Source organism: Phodopus roborovskii, unplaced genomic scaffold (assembly GCF_943737965.1).
Source record: "Phodopus roborovskii unplaced genomic scaffold, PHOROB, whole genome shotgun sequence".
Classification (NCBI taxonomy): domain Eukaryota; kingdom Metazoa; phylum Chordata; class Mammalia; order Rodentia; family Cricetidae; genus Phodopus; species Phodopus roborovskii.
Window position 1 is genome coordinate 2111080 of NW_026126597.1, and position 18483 is coordinate 2129562.

The 18483-nt window shown below is 42.4% G+C and overlaps 1 protein-coding gene across 2 annotated transcripts in view; it reads left to right on the plus strand.

Moving 5' to 3' along the window:
* The window catches only part of LOC127236843 (voltage-dependent calcium channel subunit alpha-2/delta-3), a 775613-nt gene that overhangs the window by 168891 nt on the left and 588239 nt on the right, over positions 1-18483 (plus strand). For both annotated transcript variants that reach the window (XM_051204755.1, XM_051204756.1), the window contains exon 3: positions 16587-16703. In XM_051204755.1, the coding sequence (XP_051060712.1) occupies positions 16587-16703 (117 nt within the window). The remainder of the gene's footprint in view (positions 1-16586; positions 16704-18483) is intronic.

Sequence of the window (18483 nt, forward strand, 5' to 3'; positions counted from 1 at the left end):
TTTTTTTTCCTGGCCTCTGATATCAGACATAGGGAATTGCATCTCAGAATATCCCCAGCATTTGTTTAGAGAATGCTTTCCCTATGAGACAGGGGGGCATCAACCTCTCCCTTCAGTGGGAGGGAGATGAGTTGGTAAGTTTGTTAGGCATGATGGTTCTCCATATTCACAGTAGAAACCTAAAGTGCAGCTGTGTTATACTCTGGTTCCTTCTTACACTGAGTTTGGAAGTGACAGAGTTAAAGGTTCTTTCAGATACAAGATCTTAACATACATTCTGGGTCTTGGCTCTGTAACTACAGAAACCACTTGAGCAGCTGCAAATAGCATTAGCTCTAAGCTCGTTACAGATCTTGCAGGCTCATTCATTGATTGCCTTCGATTTCCAGGACATCTTGGATATAGAATTAAAAAGACTTTAGTTAAGCCAATTAACTTTTGTGGCGCCTGAACAACTAATATGGTGTGCTAGAGAAGGTCATTGATGTTATTCAAATAGCAGTTTTATTTGTGCTGGGATTAAAGAAACCAGGCAAAAGGTCCAAGAATATTTTATAATGTGTTGCTTCTGGGTTGTAGTAGCTTGGCCTTTCCATCTGAGTGTGACCTTAATTACACATACAAGTGATTGGGTCACATTTTCCTTTCTGGAGATTGAGACTTGATTGCGTCCACTCTCAAGTATCCATCGGGCAAATTGTTCCCAGCCAAGTTTTAGCATGAGATTTCATCTTGCTGTCAGTTAACATGCTTTCAAACTGAAGTGTGATGTTAAGGGCCTGGGCTCTGGGACCTTGCTGCCTGGGTTCAAATCCTGGATTGCCCTACAGTTTCAATGCTCATTTCTATCACTCAGACCCTGCAAGCAGCTCCAAGCTGGGAGTTCCATAACTAAGCCCTTGATGTGTCCAGTTGAGTTATGTGCCTTTCTGTTGCCCATGGAACATAAGAAAAATTGATGAACATTGCTTCCAGACTCAGGAGTTCAAGAAGTAGGCGTGTTTTCTTTGGGCCCCTTCCTCATATCTACTGGCTGAATGCAGAAGAGTGCAAAGCCAGAGAGTTGAGTAGTGGGAGGATCATGGGCCACATGGAAAACATTCTTCTCATCAAGAAGTGGTAACGTGAGTAAGAAATAGAACTCCATTGTGTTAGGCCTTTACGATTTGGGGCCTATTGGTACAGCTTATGACCCCTTAATTAATAAAGCAGTTGATAATGTGAGACCTTAGGCAAGTCTCAGTTCCCTAACCTGTGGAATGAGGGAAATGACCTTGGCCTAACTTAATGCAAGCTCTCAGTAAGTAGACTGTTCTTATTAATAAGGAATTGTCTCTGTTCCCTCAGATTTTCTGAAAGTGAGAAGGATGCATTGCTTCTGGTTAGAGCATCATACAATTGAAAGAATAAGGCTGCAGACAGCAGTCACATGAAGGAGCTCATGCTCAGTCAGGTGGTATTTAAGCGTCTGTGCCTCGGCTGTAGTTAAATGTTGATGGGCATAGAGACATTTCTTCTCTGACACAAGTGGACCTGCAGGCATTGTTTGGCTTGTGGGGTCGTGAGGAATTTGTGTCTCAAGGATTGTCTCGTTTCAGAGCCTGGGGTACCCATGCACTAGTTAGAAAGTCCTCAGAAATCGCAGACTAAAAATAAAGCAACAACTGTGTTGGAGAGATGGCTCAGTGGTTAAGAGCTCTTGCTGCTCTTGTGGAGGACTCAAGTTCAGTTCCTAGGTTCTAGGTCAGGCAGATCAATAACTATCTGTAACTCCAGCTCCAGGAGATAAGGTACCTTTTCCTGGATTCCATGGATACCCACATATATGTGTACATGCTCACATACATACATACATACATACATACATAAAATCTTAAAAATGTGTAAGGCCATTTGATTGGCTTTGTAGGCAGGCACTCCCTGTCATATTGACCACCATATTATACTGGTAAACCAGGGCAATTATGGTTTGGTCTACCCATTTGTCTCTGACTTAGTGTCCTTGTATGAAATAATGTCATATCCTCACCCAATTTTATCACCACAGAGCTCAAATTTATCAGAAGCAATTGTCCAGTTGACTATGTTGAACAGTGAAAGTGTCTGTGACTTTCAGAATGAAAATATATCGGGGCAGTAGATAGACTGAGAAGAGATAGCCATCTTTTAATTCAGGAGCTGTCAATCTGGATGCACTAGGTATCTTTCAGAGATCACCCAATGTGGAGCCTGCTGTCCTGGGGCTTCTTGATTTAGTAGGCCCTCCAAGCAGCTAGCTGGGAGTGCGTACTCCAGGGACTCTAGGGCTGGGACCTGCAGGATTCTTGAGACTGTTTCTCTCTGCTCTAAGGCACTGTGGCTTTGGGTACAGTTGTTTTGACTGAGAAAATTACATTCTCAAGGATTTACTGGAAACTTCACAGATCTAGAAAGGGACAACACAAATAATATTTGCTTTTTGACCTTGGCGACAAGATTTGGCCATACTTGTGTAAAGCAGGATAGTTTATGCAACATGACTCTTTACACATTCAGAAGAAAAATTTTGTTCTTTGACTGAGAATGCCATGGAGCCTGCTGTTAGTTCTGTTGTGCTCACAGTTAAGAAGTGTTCCCAATGTCAGCTTAAAAGATTTGCAAGTGTATTTACTTGGATACATAATAGCTCTGAAGTGTCATGTGTTGAAGTGACACTTTGTATGCAATAATTGAGTTGAGAGGAATGCTAAGTGCATTTATGTCATAATAAGAAAATAAAGCTTCCTATAAGGAGAGGCCTAAAAATTGTAGATGATTAGTTTTTATTGCAACACCTTTAGTGAAAAATCTGAAAGCTGTCATCCTACCCTCCAAACATATAGATTTCTAGCAACCTATTTCCATCAGAAGCGTGGAATCCACAGAGACTGACCAGGAACACTCAAGGCTCTACGAATGTCCTTGAAAAATGCCCCTGCCTGGAGTCACACTTGGAGCTGGTTTGTCTGATGTGTATGATATTGGTTGATGGTTACTTCTTGATAAGGTGAGATAATGACCTTTTTTTTTTAGAAGTTAGGACAATGTGTGGCATTTATTGCTATCTCTGCCATTATCACCACCAGCTTCTGAGTTCTTTGTTCCTTGTCCAGCTTTCTCCAGGCCCTTCACATATTTTACCTCACCTGATTTTTCCATGAACACTGTGGAGCCTGGCATTGTCCATTTTTCTGTGAAAGAGTGGAGGCTGACCAAGCACAGGAAGCTTGTGGAGGCTGACCAAGCACAGGAAGCTTGTCACATAGTCGATCGTGCCGTAGAGACTTGAACTTTTCACATGCCTGTCTGGACAGTTAGCCCCATGACAGACTACGCAGTTGGTGCACACTGGTGGTCCTTCTGTCATTTGATCCCTGCCTACTAGTAGCTGGCTTGTGCCCTGTGAGTTAGCAGGTAACATTGTCATACAGTGGAATGCACTCTTGCCTTTCTGACTTGCCATGGTCAGCTGTCTTGACTAGGAGTCACACAGAGTGTCCTAATGGAGAAATGTAAAGCCAACTGCTTGCATGCCACCTAAGGTACCACCTCTTTTTTCCCTCCTCTTGTTCTCTTGTCCATCAAACCTCTGTCAAAGATGTCCTTTCTGTTTATCAGTTATCTTATTGTGGCTCATGATGGTCTTTTTTTCATTAATAGGGTCCTTCACAGACTGCCTATCCCTATATACTAAGAATTCTGCCTTATCTGTTACTTTTCAACCCTCTCAGAGGCCCTCGTTTCTATTTGGTGAATGATAACCAGTTGTTCCTGGTTTGGGCTAGAATACTCCCCACAGATGGAAGAGTGACACCTCTGCACTATGAGCAGGAGTGTCCTTGTGTCCTCAGGAAGGGCCACACAGAGAATGAGGTGCAAGTTTATATGGAAATTATCCACATAGTTATATTTTAACTTATGCTTATTCCTAAACCCCAAACAATCCTTGTATCCCAGAGTAAATACATCTATTTTTCCTTCTAGTATCTTCTTTAGGGCAGAGTTTGTGGGTAGATATTGTTTAAATTTGACTTTATCATTGGAATATATTGTTTTCTCTGTCTATGGCGATTGACAGTTTTGTTGAGTATAATATCTGGGCTGCCATCTGTGGTCTCTTACAGTCTGCAGGATATATGTCTAGGCCTTTCTGGCTTTTAGAGTCTCCAGTGAGAGGCTGGGTGTAATTCTAATAGGTCTGCCTTTATATGTTGCTTGGCCTTTTTCATTTGCAGCTTTTAATATTCTTTGTTCTGTATGTTCTGTGTTTTGATTATTATGTGTTGAGGGAACTTTCTTTTTTGGTTCAGTCTATTTTGTGTTCTGTAAACTTCTTGTATCTTTATAAGCATGGTCTTCTTTAGGGTAAGGAAATTTTCTATGGTTTTGTTTAAAATATTTTCTGGACCTTGGAGCTGGGATTCTTCCTCTACATCTATTCCTATTATTCTTAGGTTTGGCTTATTTCATAGTGTCCCAGATTTCCTGGATGTTTTGTGTCAGGAATTTTTTAGATTTAATATTTTCTTTGACTGCTGTATCTGTTTCTTCTACTGTATCTTCAGCACCTGAGATTCTCTCTTCCATCTCTAATATTCTAGTAGTAGTTCCTGTTCACTTACCTAGATTTTACATCTGTAGGATTCCCTTGTTTTGTGTTTTCTTTGTTGCTTCTTTTTCTATCTTCATGTTTTGAACAGTTTTATTCATTTCCTTCACTTATTTGTTTTTCCTTGGCTTTCTTTAAGAGATTTATTTATTTCCTCCAATAGTTTGTGTTTTTCTGACTTTCTTTAAGGAATTTATTCATTTCCTCCAATTGTTTTTTCAATTTCTTTAAGGAGTTTATTCATTTTCTCTTTAAGGACCTGTATCATCTTCATAAAGCTGGTTTTATGGTAATTTTCCTGTGCTTCATCCATGTTGGAATATTCAGGGCTTGCTGTTGTAGGATGCTGGGCTCTGGTAGTGACAAATCACCATGGCTGTTGTTGTGTCTTTATACTGCAGACTTGGCATCTGGGTTTGGGTAATTATAAGTTAGGTATTGTTTTCTGACATGGTCTTTGTTGGATGGGTGTCTTTTCCCTTGGTTTCTGTTTCCTCTGTAGTCATCTGGCTGGCCTGAATGGCCTACAGTTCTGGTATCCCACAAATCCTCTGGTCCAAGGGTACCTCTGCTGAGGATCTGGCAGCCTCTGTGACCTCAGGGGTTCTGGGTACCAGTGTGGCCTATGATAAAGCAGGGAGTTTCTGCTGAAGTTTTGGTCCAGGATATAGTGATGAGAAGGGGACTGTTGTTGGGAAAGCTCGACAGGCTCTGAGGAAGTGTTGGTGGTCTATAGCTAGAGGTATAGGGATCACCTGGGGTCCTGGGTACCAGTATGGCCTCTGGTAATGCAGGGGAAACTACATGTATTTGTCAATATGCCCTCTCTCTCCTGAACAAGCATCCTGGTTCAGGGTGAGAAATTTGTGAATATTTGTTTGATGAACAAAAATAGTAATAATTTCAGTTTAAGCTCCCTTGTGTCTGGTGATTGTTAGTATAATGATGACTTAAAAGATTGGTTTAATGAGGTTCTTCTGTCTTGTAATATAGTTGTTTTGGAATTCAAAGGAATGAAAATAATATTTAAAAAAAGAACCTAAATGTATGGATGCAATACTCCTTCAAAATGCATTAATTTGAAAGGCTCAGTGCTTGGGTTTTCTCTGTATCATTGTGGTTCTTATTTTTCTAGTCATTATGACAAAATGACCAAACAGCCACTCAAGGGAAGTAACAGTTACTTTTGGCTCATGGTTTTAATGGATACCTGCCATTTTGGTAGGGAAGGTGTGGTGGAGTTTATTGTTAGTGGGCGCTCACAGTGTGCCTGTTTACGTATGAAGAGTCAGGGAGCAGAGATGACAGACAGGGTGGGAGGTGCCAGGATGGGCCTACCTCAGTGACCTTCATTCTCCAGAAAACCTGTTAGTCCCAAAGGTTCCACAATCTCTCAAAACAGCACTAGGAGCTGGAGACCAAGAGTCCAAACATAAGAATTTGTGGCCAGGGTTGGGGGTGAGAACCTCTCTCACATTCACTCCCCGCAGTGTTCTCCCAGAGGCAGGGCTTATCAGGGTATCTGGGTTTGGGATTTTTCTGGAGAAGCAGCCCCATGTTGGGTGATAAGCTCCCCATGTCTTACTTTGGGATGGGCAGGGTCTCATGGTTTCACCTGGGGTCTCCTGTCAGTCCTTTTATACTGACTTTATGAAGCCCATTACAGGGGCACAGTTTTAGCTTTGGAGAGAAAATTTATCCCGGTCCATGTTTGAGCTCAGCTCTGCTTTGCCCATTGCCACTCTTCACAGCCCACCTGCTGGCTGGTTCCTGATTCTGAGCACACTTAACACCCTTCTTTATGAGTAGCTTTTCTCTCAGTCACTTGTGATTGGTCAGAAGTCTCCCGACTTGAGTCTCATCTCCTCTGGAGCAGCCCAGGGGTGGGGGAGGCAGTTGTGGGTGACTCACTTCTAGATATGCAGTTATCATGTAGGGGGGAAAATGACCCAAATGTATGAGCAGCATTAAGTGTCCTGACAGTGAAATAGTGCTTTTCTGTTGCTGGTGTATGTGTGAAATGATCTGGCAAAATAGATGCTGCAGGAATAATGCATTTCTATGTCTCCCCTCTCAAGTGATAAATGTTCTCAGCACACCAAGGGATTTCTTGCCAAATGCTGATTCTGCTGACAGAAGGAATGGGAAGACTCACATGTTCTCTTGTGACAAAGGAAGGCAAAGTTTCTTGGGCTCGCCTTTGTATGTGACACAAATGCTCAGCGGCAATCTTTGAAGGGCTGTGTTCTACCTAGACTCTTGGCTACAACCACATGCAGGCTTCAGTACTGGGGCATCTCAGCTCCTGCAGAGAGACAGGAAAAGCAGAATGGGGAGTGTGAGCAACATCAAATACCCTACTGGACTTTGACTGTGACAACAGGGGCTTCCTTTCAGAAACACGTCTGTACCATAGCACTACAGTCCTTTGGAGCAGAAATACTAAGACTGAAGAACAAGGAACCCCTGGAATTTGAGGTGGTTTTTTGTGAGTAGACACCATACTAGGGATCTTTGCATGCTCTCTCAGTGAGTCCATGGAGCAATGCTAGAGGGTAGGCATCATTATCCTTGGTGTTCTGAATGAAGACACTAGGACTCAGGAAGTTAGCTGGCTTAAAGCAACATAGCCACCATCCCAAACTTATGACTGTCATCCTCCTTATTGTGTCTGGGAAAACCACCTCTTCACCCTGGGTTCTGCACTCTATCTAAGATTTGATTCCCCCCCCCCACTTCTGTGCATTAGTCTGCCCTCTCTCCAAGGACCCTTGGTAGCTCCAGATGTCCCCAGCTCTCATCACTTCACTTGACTTATCTTTCATGATGGTCCTCCTTAGCTGCATATTCTCCAGTGACATGAACAAGGACAAGGTCAAGGACAGTTTGATGAGCCACAGGCAGCTTCTTATTCTAGATTACAGGCTCTGCTTTCACACACTCAACCCTGACTCTCCCCACTTTCTCAGCCAAGTCACCATTCCAGGGTCTTAGAAGGTGGCCACCTCTATCTACCAGGGCTCTTTTTATCCCATTACATCTTTGCCCATTGATCCCACAGCACATGCTGACCCAAAGAGCAGGCTTCCTCCATGTTTGTTTCACTCACCATCACAGGCATGGTGCTCAGGACCATGCCTGGCTTACCAGAGACACAAAGCATAGTCTGTGGATCAGATAAATCCCACAGTATGGTGGCTCCAGTCAGTGTTATGCGAGAGCAGCCATGCTTTCGTTATTTAGGTCATTCTTTCATGTCTTCCTATTGTGTGGCCATGGAGACTTCCTCATACTTTCCTAATAATTCCTTTTTACAGAGGGAAGGTGACTGGCAGCCTTGAAGCAGAAGTCATTGCTAGCATGGTCCTGGAAGCCGTGCTACACAGCTGTGTGGGAGGTTGCTGGGGAGGAGTCCAGGCTTTTGCAGAACAGGAAGGGGCTGTAACTACATGTGACAGTGGAAAAGACTCTCATGGAAGCTCCAGGACAATTTCCAAGTTGGTTTCTTCCCTCCAAGTGTTTGGACTGGCAAGAGCTTCTTCATCCCTACATCTGTGTAGGCCCTGGGGAGGGTAGAGTCCATTGCTGGCACCTTCTTTGTGCCTGCCACATGGCATTTGTCTTCTCTGATTTGCTTTTGGGCGGCTATCACTCTTGTCAACTGACTGTCCCCAGTTCTTGATATTTGACTCTTTTCAGAGTTCAAGCTGCTGTTGGTGGCAAAAATCAATGAGACAGGTGATTATGGGAATGAAATGGGCCCTTTCAAAACAAGTTTGAAGAGATGGAGCCTGTCAATCTGTTGTCTCCCTATCCTGCAGAAGTTCAAAAGTCTGACAATTAGATGTCAGGGCTTTTTAGGGTGAAAGCCTGTCTCCACACTTTTGACTTTCACCTGCTAAGTAAACCCCTCTTTGCCTTGGCACTCCACTGCAACACACAACACACGGGTAACACCAACCCTCAGCAGAGCGATGAAGATAGCACCAGGAGGGACAGGAAACTTGTTCAATGCAGCTATTTGTTACCTGCAGGGATTCTAATCAGGGCTCAGACCCCCCCTCCCCCACCGGCTTACACAATATTCTCATGAAAATTTTTAGGCTGTTTGGATCATGGATACTTCTTCTTTTCCCTTCACTTCCCTTTGGTAGATAGTTTTACTGGGTATAGTAGTCTACGTTGGCAGTTTTTGTTCTTTTAGTACTTGCAACATATTGCTACAGGCTCTTCTAGCTTTTAGAGTTTACATTTAGACATTGGGTATAATTCGGATGGGTTTTAATTTATATGTGATCATTTTCACAGCTTTCAATACCTTTTCTGTGTATTTAGTGTTTTGACTATGATATCAACTTGAGAGTGGGGGGCATGAGAGACTATAGGGAGGTTAGCTGGGAGGATATGTAGTGGAGGAAAGTGAGAGGGGAAGTTGTAAGGATTTGGGCATTATATTGACCACCCCTGTAAGCTGGCAAAATGCACTCAGGCAGTACCCTGGTCAGCCCAGGTGCAAAGGGCCCCTTTAAAAGACCCACCCACTCTCTTTCCTGCTGTTCCCCTGGAGAAGACAGGACTTTTCCTTTCTCCTTCTTCTCTTCTGTCCTCTCTCTGTGTCTCTGTGTCTCTATAACTCTTTTCTCTTTCCTCCCCTCCCCTTTCTAATAAAACTTGTCACTTAAGCTGTGTCTGCCTCACATGTTTGTCCCTCTGCCTCTGTCACTCTTGCCTGCCATGGAATCCGCCAAGGTCTACCACGAGCTTTATCATAACAGAAGGGATGTATTCTGTTTTTTATTTAATACTTTTTCTTATTTTACATATCAATTCCAGTTCTCTTTCCCTTCATCCTCCAAAACCTCCCACCAACCCCCCATCCCATCACCCATCCACTCCCCAGGGAGGGTGAGGCCTTCTATGAGTCTGTCAAGTCATTTGAGGCAGGGCCTAGGCCCTCCCCTATGTCTCTAGGCTAAGGTAGTAGTCCTGCATGGTGAATGGACTCCTGATGTCTGTTCTTGCACTAGGGATTGATACATCCTGGTTCCCACTGTCAGAGGTCCCATAGAGTGCTCAGACCTCTTAACTGACACCCACATTCAGGGGCTCTGGATTGGTCCTATGTTGGTTCCCCAGCTATCAGTCTGGTCCATGACCTCCCCCTTTGCGGGTTTCTGAAGCCGGGTCTTGACACCTTTGCTCATCAATTCTCCCTCTTTGCAGATAGAGTCCAGGAGTTTATCTCAGTGTTTAGCTGTGGGTATCTGCTTCTGCTTTTATTAGCTACTGGATGAAGGCTCTAGGATGGCATATAAGGTAGTCATCAATCTCATTATCAGGGAAGGACATTTAAGGTAGCCTCTCCACTATTGCTTAGATTGTTAGTTGGGATCGTTCTTGTAGATCTCTGTATATTTCTCGCATGCCAGAATTCTCTTTAAACCTATAATGGCTCCCCCTTTTTTTTATGGTATCTCTTTTCTTGCTCTCCTCTATTCTTTCCCAAATTCAATCTTCCTGTTACCCCATGATCTCCTCTCTTCTTCTCTTTTCCCCTTCTCTTTCTCCTAACTCCCTTTCCCCTCCCCCACTGCTCCCAATTTGCTGGGGGTGATCCCCTTCTATGGGAGACCATATGTATTTCTCTTAGGGTCCTCCTTATTTCCTACCTTCTCTGGCAGTGTGGATTATAGGCTGGTGATCCTTTGCTCTATGTCTAAAATCTATATATGAGTGTGCACATACCATGTTTGTTTTTTGTGAATGGGTTACCTCATTTAAGATGGTTTCTTCAAGTTCCATCCATTTGCCTTCGAATTTCAAGATTCCATTGTTTTTTGTTTGTTTTTGTTTTATTCTGAGTAGTATTCCATTGTGTAAATGCACCACACTTACTTTATCCATTCTTCAGTTGAGGGGCATCTAGGTTGCTTCCAGGTTCTGGCAATTACAAATAATGTCATGAACATAGTTGAACAGATATCCTTGTTGCATGAATGTGCATCTTTTGGGTATATGCCTAAGACTGGAATTACTGGATCTTGAGGTACACTAATTCCCATTTTTCTGAGGAACCACAATACTGATCTCCAAATTGGCTGTACAAGTTTGCACTCCCACTAGCAGTGGAGGAGTGTTCCCCTTTCTCCACATCCTCTCCAGCACAAGCTATCATTGGTGTTTTATTATTTTGGCCATTCTGACAGGAGTAATATGGTATCTCAAAGATGTTTGGATTTGCATTTTCCTGATGGCTAAGGATGATGAGCACTTTTTAAAGTGTCTTTCAGCCATTTTAGATTCCTCCATTGTTAATTCTCTATTTAGTTCTGTATCTCACTTTTTAATTGGATTATTTGGTGTTTTGGTAACTAGCTTTTTGATGTGGAATTGGTGAGTATCTTTTCCCAGTGTGTGGGCTGCCATTTTGTTTTGACGACTGTGTCCTTTGCCTTACAGACTTCTCAATTTCAAGAGGTCCCATTTATTAATTATCGAGCTCAGTGTCTGTGCTACTGGTGTTATGTTCATGAAGCAGTCTCCTTCATCAATTCATTCAAGAGTATCTCCCATTTTCTCTTCTAAGAGGTTCAGTGTGGCTGGATTTATGTTGAGGTCTTTGATCCATTTGGACTTAAGTTTTGTGCATGGCAATAGACATAAGTCTATTTGCAGTCTTCTACATGCCAGCATCCAGTTATGCCAGCACCATTTGTTGAAGATGCTTTCTTTTTTTTCATTGTATAATTTTAGCTACTTTGTCAAAGATCAGATGTTCGTAGGTGTGTGGACTAGTATCAGGGTTTTCAATTCGATTCCATTGTTCTACCTGTCTATTTTTGTGCCAGTACCAAGCTGTTTTCAGGACTTTAGCTCTATAATAGAGCTTGACGTCAGGGATGGTGATGCCTCCAGAAGTTCCTCCAGAAAACAGGGTTATTTTGGCTATCCTGGACCTTTTTTTCCATATAAAGTTCAGTATTGTCCTTTCAAGGTCTATGAAGAATTGTGCTGGAGATTTTGATGGGGATTGCATTGAGTCTGTAGATTGCTTTTGGCAAGATTGCCATTTTTGCTATGCTATTCCTACCTATTCAATAGCTTGGGAGATCTTTTCATTTTCTCTTATCTTCTTTAATTTCTTTCTTGAAAGACTCAAAGTTCTTGCTATACAGGTCTTTTACTGTATTCTGTTGTAATTAAAAACATTTTAAGTTGATAAATAAATAAAAAGAAGGGACCCCTATTCTGTTTCAAATAGAACTGCAAGTTTCATATCTCTTAATTTGTAAAATGATAGACTCACCATAAAAGTTAGAAAAATGAAGATAAAAAAAGAAAGAAAGAAAAACATCATATGTGGTTGCATAGCCTGCTTTGAACATAGAAGATGTCCTTTTAACTGTCTGTATACAGATTTCTGGTTTAAAACAAATAGGTCAATGATTGATTGTATCATATTGAAACATACTATATTTGTTTTCCCTTCATTCTTTGACATATTGTGGTGTGGGTATGTGGGAATTATGCAGTTGCTAGCGTCAGACTGACCTCCATTACAGGTTCCTTCCTAAGGCTTTTGTTTCATGCTACTGCTGTAGGCCAGTAAGGGCTTGTTGCTGATTCTAGGCAGTCCATGGGTTCTTCCCTTGTTCTTCAAAATCTTCTGATTCCAGCAACAAGAAACATTTTCTGGCAAGACTAATGTGTTCACCTGCCCTGATTCCAGGGTGACTTCCTTAGAGTGGCAAGAGAATAGTATACACTTGGTCCATTAGCAAAGACCATCTGGGGCATAGGAGCTGCAGAGAGAACAGGCAGGGAGGGAGGGAGGAAACAGTGAACTGCTCAATTTGTCCCAGATCTGGGATCTCAGCTTGGCACATGTTGCGTTGAGGTTAGGGACTGTAACATGGGCACAAGTTGTCCAGGAGGTCAGTCAGTTCAGCAGGACCTTCCCATAGAGAAGGTCCAGAGGACAGATGCAGGGAGATCTTATGGGAAAGTCAATAGAAAGTCAAGAGTTAAATACATCAGTTCTATTCAGAATGATTACAAGGAAAACACATCCAAACACCAAATACCAAACACCACTGAGTGAAGTGAAGGCAGGCATTCATTTCACCCTCTCTGTAAATACAAGGCTGGTGTTAGTTTTGTTAAGTTTTTGTATTTTCAGTACTTAATTAGCTTTGGGCATAAAACCTAGCCCCTGCTGGGAATTTTGTAGCACATTTGGTAAGCAGAAGAAAACCCCTTGCTGACTTTTGAACTTAGTAAAACTTTCCAGTGATTGCCACTGAAGTTTTATTCAGATATCAGAGGATATTGTTAGCCAGGGTTTGGCTGTCCTGGGACGCAAATCCCAGGCCATCATATTCCACTTCTCACAGGTGGGAGATGTCACCATTAGATAACAAAGGACAGCACACCTGCCTCCTTGCCTGAATCTCATTTCTCATCACATTGCGGTGTGTCATCATCATCATCTCCACCACCACCACCGCCACCACCATCATCATCACTACCATCAGCAGCAGCAGCACGACCACCACCATCATCATTACCATCAGCAGCAGCACCACCATCACCATCATCATCATGACCACCACCACCATCATCATGACCACCACCACCATCATCATCACCACCACCATTATCATCTCCTATCTATTCAGCATCGAGCTTTATTCAAAAAATCCCTATGAGTATAAGCTGGGTGGATCAGTAACCATAAATGTCTGGCCCTCCCTCCTGGGCCACTTATGGTACCAAGAGAGATAAGTCCAGCCTCTTCTGGCTGGGTTTTGGGCACTGAGATGTAGGTGCAATATTCAGGGACCCTAACAGTTTTGATATGAAGAAGAAAAACAATAGGAGAAGAAGGAATGATGTTTTTTTCTGGATAGATCCAAGAGAGAGGACCCCAAGAGTAAACTGTGTATGTTCTCAGTGGTTAGGGAGAAGGATGAACCTATAACTCCTGAGGTATCACAGGCTCTTGTATACATAGCAGCTCAGAGTGTCAATTAAAATAGCACAGCAGATCTTTATCTTTTTCATTTATATCTCAGGATCAACTTCATTCTATGAATCCATCTGTTCTGGTGTTCAGGTCAGAGGTCTCAATGTTTAGGAGTGGTGTCCCCTTTTGCCTTTATCCTCTGTTGGTATCCGGTAGTGGGTATTACTGTTGGAGCGGGAGTGGGATTTTCTGCTTTTAGAACCCAACATCAGATGCCTCTATCTCACTGCTGGCTGTTAGGGTTTCCATTAAGCCTTAGGGATCTAGGAAAACCCTATACATTCACTCTTTTTCTTGGGCTCTCAGCTCTGCCTTAAGGCAGAGTGTTTTTCCTTTTTGTGTTATTGTGCCTGTGGTCCAACCAGAACATTTGAGATTCTGGGGCACATCCTCCCCACTGCTCCTTTGAGAGCCCTGTTATATTGCCTGAAAGGATTTGAAAACTGGAACTGGAAAAGGATGTGTGTTGTGTGACATATGGCCACATATTATTTTTCTTAGCTGAGCCTTGGGTGGAAGGCTGGCCTCTGCTGGCCAGGAAGAAGGGTGCCTCTTTCCAGTTCCCACATTTGAAGGTAGAGGTGAGAAAATGAAGAGAAGGTAGATATTTATGCTTTGGGAATTACCCTGCCATATCCTTACATTTATCACTTAAAAATAACTCTGCAGGCACCCCAGAGCCAAGAGGCAGCGTGAACCCCCTGTTTTTCCTAAGTTGATGCTAGAGGCAAGTTTCAAGTAAGGCAGCATATAATCCCCACAGCTTCAGTGCCCCGCCTTTTTTTTTTTTTTTTTTTTAAGGACATAAGCATTGTGGTGTTGTTTTCACACTGACATAAAAAATAAAAATATTGTGAACTCCTGTTGGAATTCTCAATAAGAAATAACATTTCCATTCAGTGGGAACAAAATGAAGTCTTTATTCAAACCCACTTTATGTTCTTACAAACCACTAAAGTCCATCAGAGCTTTTGTTCATGTGGGTTATGTCTATTGATACTTATCATATTAAATTTAAAACTAAGACATTTACAGAGAAACTATTTGAAAAGATAAAAATGTGTTATGTAAATAATGTGTTTTATGAACAATAGCTGGTATGCATTTTTCCCTTTTATGTGACAGATTTCTTTTGTTTGACGTAAGCAGAGACAGGTGGATTTTCATGAATGTGTTTGTGTCAGTCTGCTGTTGTTTGTTGATATCCATAAAGTAAGCCAGCTTCACTTAGATGCGCTGTTGGAATAAGGACACCATCTGAGAGTGTCTGAGGAGCCTTCAGGAGTTTCTGGACCACTTTTAGAATTGCTTCTTTAAAAAAATTAGTTATCACAGTATGTAATTATCTTCTAAATTAGTGAGTGGTCAGTGCATAAAATTATAGGTCATTTTCTTGTGTGTGTGTGCATGCGTGTGTGTGCACACTCCCACGTGCACACTCATATGTGTGCAGGTGTAATGGCTCGTCTTGGTTGTCAACTTGGCAGGCTGAGAAGAGGCAGTGTGGCCTTTGGGCATGTCTATGCAGCATGTTCTTGATTGCTAGTTTCTGGAGTGGAGCCTGGCATACTGTTTGTGGTAATCCCTCTTGGTAGGTGGTCCCAGGTTATATATGGAATCTAGCTGAGCAGAAGCAGGGAGCAAGCTAGTAAGCCATGCCCTCATGATCTGTGCATCATCGGCTCCTACTTCTGGACTCCTGCTTGCGTTCCAGCCCTGATTCCCTCAGCAGTGATTGTTCTGTGGAAATGTACTTTGAAACCAATCCTTTCTTGCCTCTTTGATCTGAGTGGGTTATCACAGCAACAGGAAGCACTGGCACATCAAGTGAGCATGTGCCTGTGTGATTAGCCAGAGAAAACTGTAGGCACCTTCTACCTTGTTCTTTCATTTTGTCTTTTCTGATTTCCCTTTTTTCTTCCTTAAGGCGAGGCCTCTAACTGACCTGGGGCATGCAGAGTCGTGTAGGCTAGCTAGCCATCCATCCTCAGGGGTTCACCTGTCTTCATGTCCCAAGTGGGATTACAAGTGTGTGCCTTGCCACCTTGCCTATTGCTGCTACTTTCCTCCTCCTCCTCTTTCTTTTTCTTCTTCTTCCTTCTTTACCTCTTCCTCCTCCTCCTATTCTTTCTCCTCCTCCACCTCTCCTTCCCCCTTCTCCCCTCCTCCTCCTTCATGATGATGATGATGATGATGATGATTATTTTGTGTTCTGTAGATGGAACTCAAATCCTTGTGCTTGCATGGCAAGTACTTTTCTGAGTGAGCATCTCCTTCACCGCACATGGTATTTTCATGTGAATAGTTTGATTATATTCACCCTATCAGTCTCCCTCCTATCCCTCTTGCTACTCTCTCTTTTCTTCTCACACTCCTCCTTCTGCTTTCATGTTTTACTTCTAAAAGAAAAACAAAACAAAACCAAAAAACAAATTACAGGATCCACATCTGAGAGAAAACACGCATTAGTGAGTGGACCAGGGGCCATGTACATGCTGAGAAGGCATTCTATTGCTGAATTACAGCCCCAGGCCAGCAGGCCAGTGTTAGTTTTTGGGAGTGTGACTTATTTTGCTTAACATGATGATCTGATCTCTTGTGTATGATGGATTTTTTAAGAAATAAACTGTCTTAAATCAAGAAGATGAAGAAACCAAGAGTCAAATCAGCCCCTTGGGATATTTCTTAGATGTGACCACATTTGATTAGTTGACAACTCTTCATTTCCCTGGTGCTGCTTTGGCTTCCAGTCAAAGCCACACTCAATTTTCATGTTTCTTGCTCTTTGATTAAATAATTATAAAATATAACCTACTGTTTCCAACTCTAGCAGACATAGTGTTGATAAAGTCTTACTATTGTATCCATCAGAGGAAATAAGACATGTGCTACCTTAGAATTGCATGCCTCTAATACTTGCCTCTCTCCTTACAGAAATACAAAGAGTATGAAAAAGATGTTGCCATTGAAGAAATTGATGGTCTCCATCTGGTGAAAAAGCTGGCTAAAAACATGGAGGAAATGTTCCACAAGAAGTCTGAGGCAGTGAGGGTAAGTCGTAGAGGCTCTGTACTATGTTGTCCAAAGACACACAGCCAGTCCCTTTTGGGAACTGTCACTGATGAACCCGACTTGCAGTTTGCCTACTACATGATGTTTTTACTTGCTCTTATTTCTTCATTCCTCAGTCTACTCTTCACATAATGGGATTCTGGTGCCAGCTTTTCTCTTTGGATGTTATGCCTTCAATTTAGGGTCTGCAAAGGATGGGTCCCCTTTGCTCTTTGATGTTCTCACTAACTTCTCAGGATCACTTGGGGGGGGCAGTGTGGATCAGTGGACAGAGATAAAACATCTTTAAAAACTGATTGCCACAGTGTGGAACTGAATGCCTCAGTGGGGCAGATGAAGTCTGGAAGAAGTTGGATGTTCTCCTTGTTTTATTGGACCATTACTGAGATTACAGTGTTTGAATTGATCCAAGTAGCTCACTGAGATTTCATATAAGCCATATGAAGGGAATTTCAGTGTGTGTGTGTATTGCTAAGTTGGTTTTTTACTTTATTTTTTTTTTATTGTTGACCAAACAGGGCATCTTAGGTTCATGATTTGAGATGTGTGACTGCCATTGTATCCGATATTAAAGCCATATTGATATACAGTTGCAAGGAAAATTGCAACCCAGAGAGTCTTTTGTTCCTGTGTCTACTTCTCTTGATTTTCGCTTTTAATGATCTTCTCCAGTGGCAATTTTGTTAGAAACAATCACTTCCTGTTTTAGCTGTTTTTCATGTTGAACTACCAAACCAAATTTTCTCAAAGTATTTCTGCCCAAAGTGGATAATCTCACTGTCTCTAAACAGTCTCATCCATTTTGTGTCTTTGTATGAGCATGAATGAGCTTGACCTGGGTCTAAAGCCTTCCTCATCACTTAGCAGGCTCTACTCTTTGGCAAAGAAGTCAGTATGCACCTTAATTTCTCATCTGCAGGATAGGACAGGACACTCTCCCACCTGAGGAGGGACCATGACAAAGCTTGCTCTTGGCACAGGCCCTGGAGGAGTAGGTGCTCAATGAATGGGAACTACTGCTGTGGATCAGCTTATTGGTGAAGGCTTCTTGATGGAAGTTCTGAAGGCATGGTACACCAGCAGTGCCCTGGAAGCTGCATGGTGGCCTTTGACCTGTCTTACATCACTGCCTTGAAGCATCTGAGAAGAAACATGCCATAGTGAGTAGACCAGGGTCATGCTGCCAAGTGAGCCTGTACCACTGAGTTACTCCCCAAAGCCTATACTAGTCTTTCTGAGTATGGCCCATTCTGGTCCTAATAGGTATGGCAGCTTAATATAGTCAGAAGCAGAACCCTGATGTATTAATTCAGGGCTGGAGAGATGGTTTGGATGTTAAGAGTACTTGCTGCTCTTGTGGATTACCTGGGTTTAGTTCTGAACAGCCTATAACTCCATTTCCAGAGGATCCCACACCTTCTTCTGAACTATACAAGCATTGTGTGGCCATGGTGCATGTACATGCATGGAAGTAAAACATAAATGCACACAAACACAATAAATGTTTTAAAAGAATAATCCTTTTAAACCATCAGGATGAATTTCTGTTTACAAAATGGATGCTTCCTGGGTAGAACTTTTAGAATATGCTGTAAAAAAAATAATAATATGAAGCAAAATGTATCAGTTGCTTTTGCCATTGTTCTGACCAAGTATCAAAATATCTTGAAGGAAGAGATTGCTCTGGCTCACAGTTGGAGGACAGAAGTCCAATGTAGTAGAGAAATCTAGCAACAAACATATAAGGTAGCTAGTCACG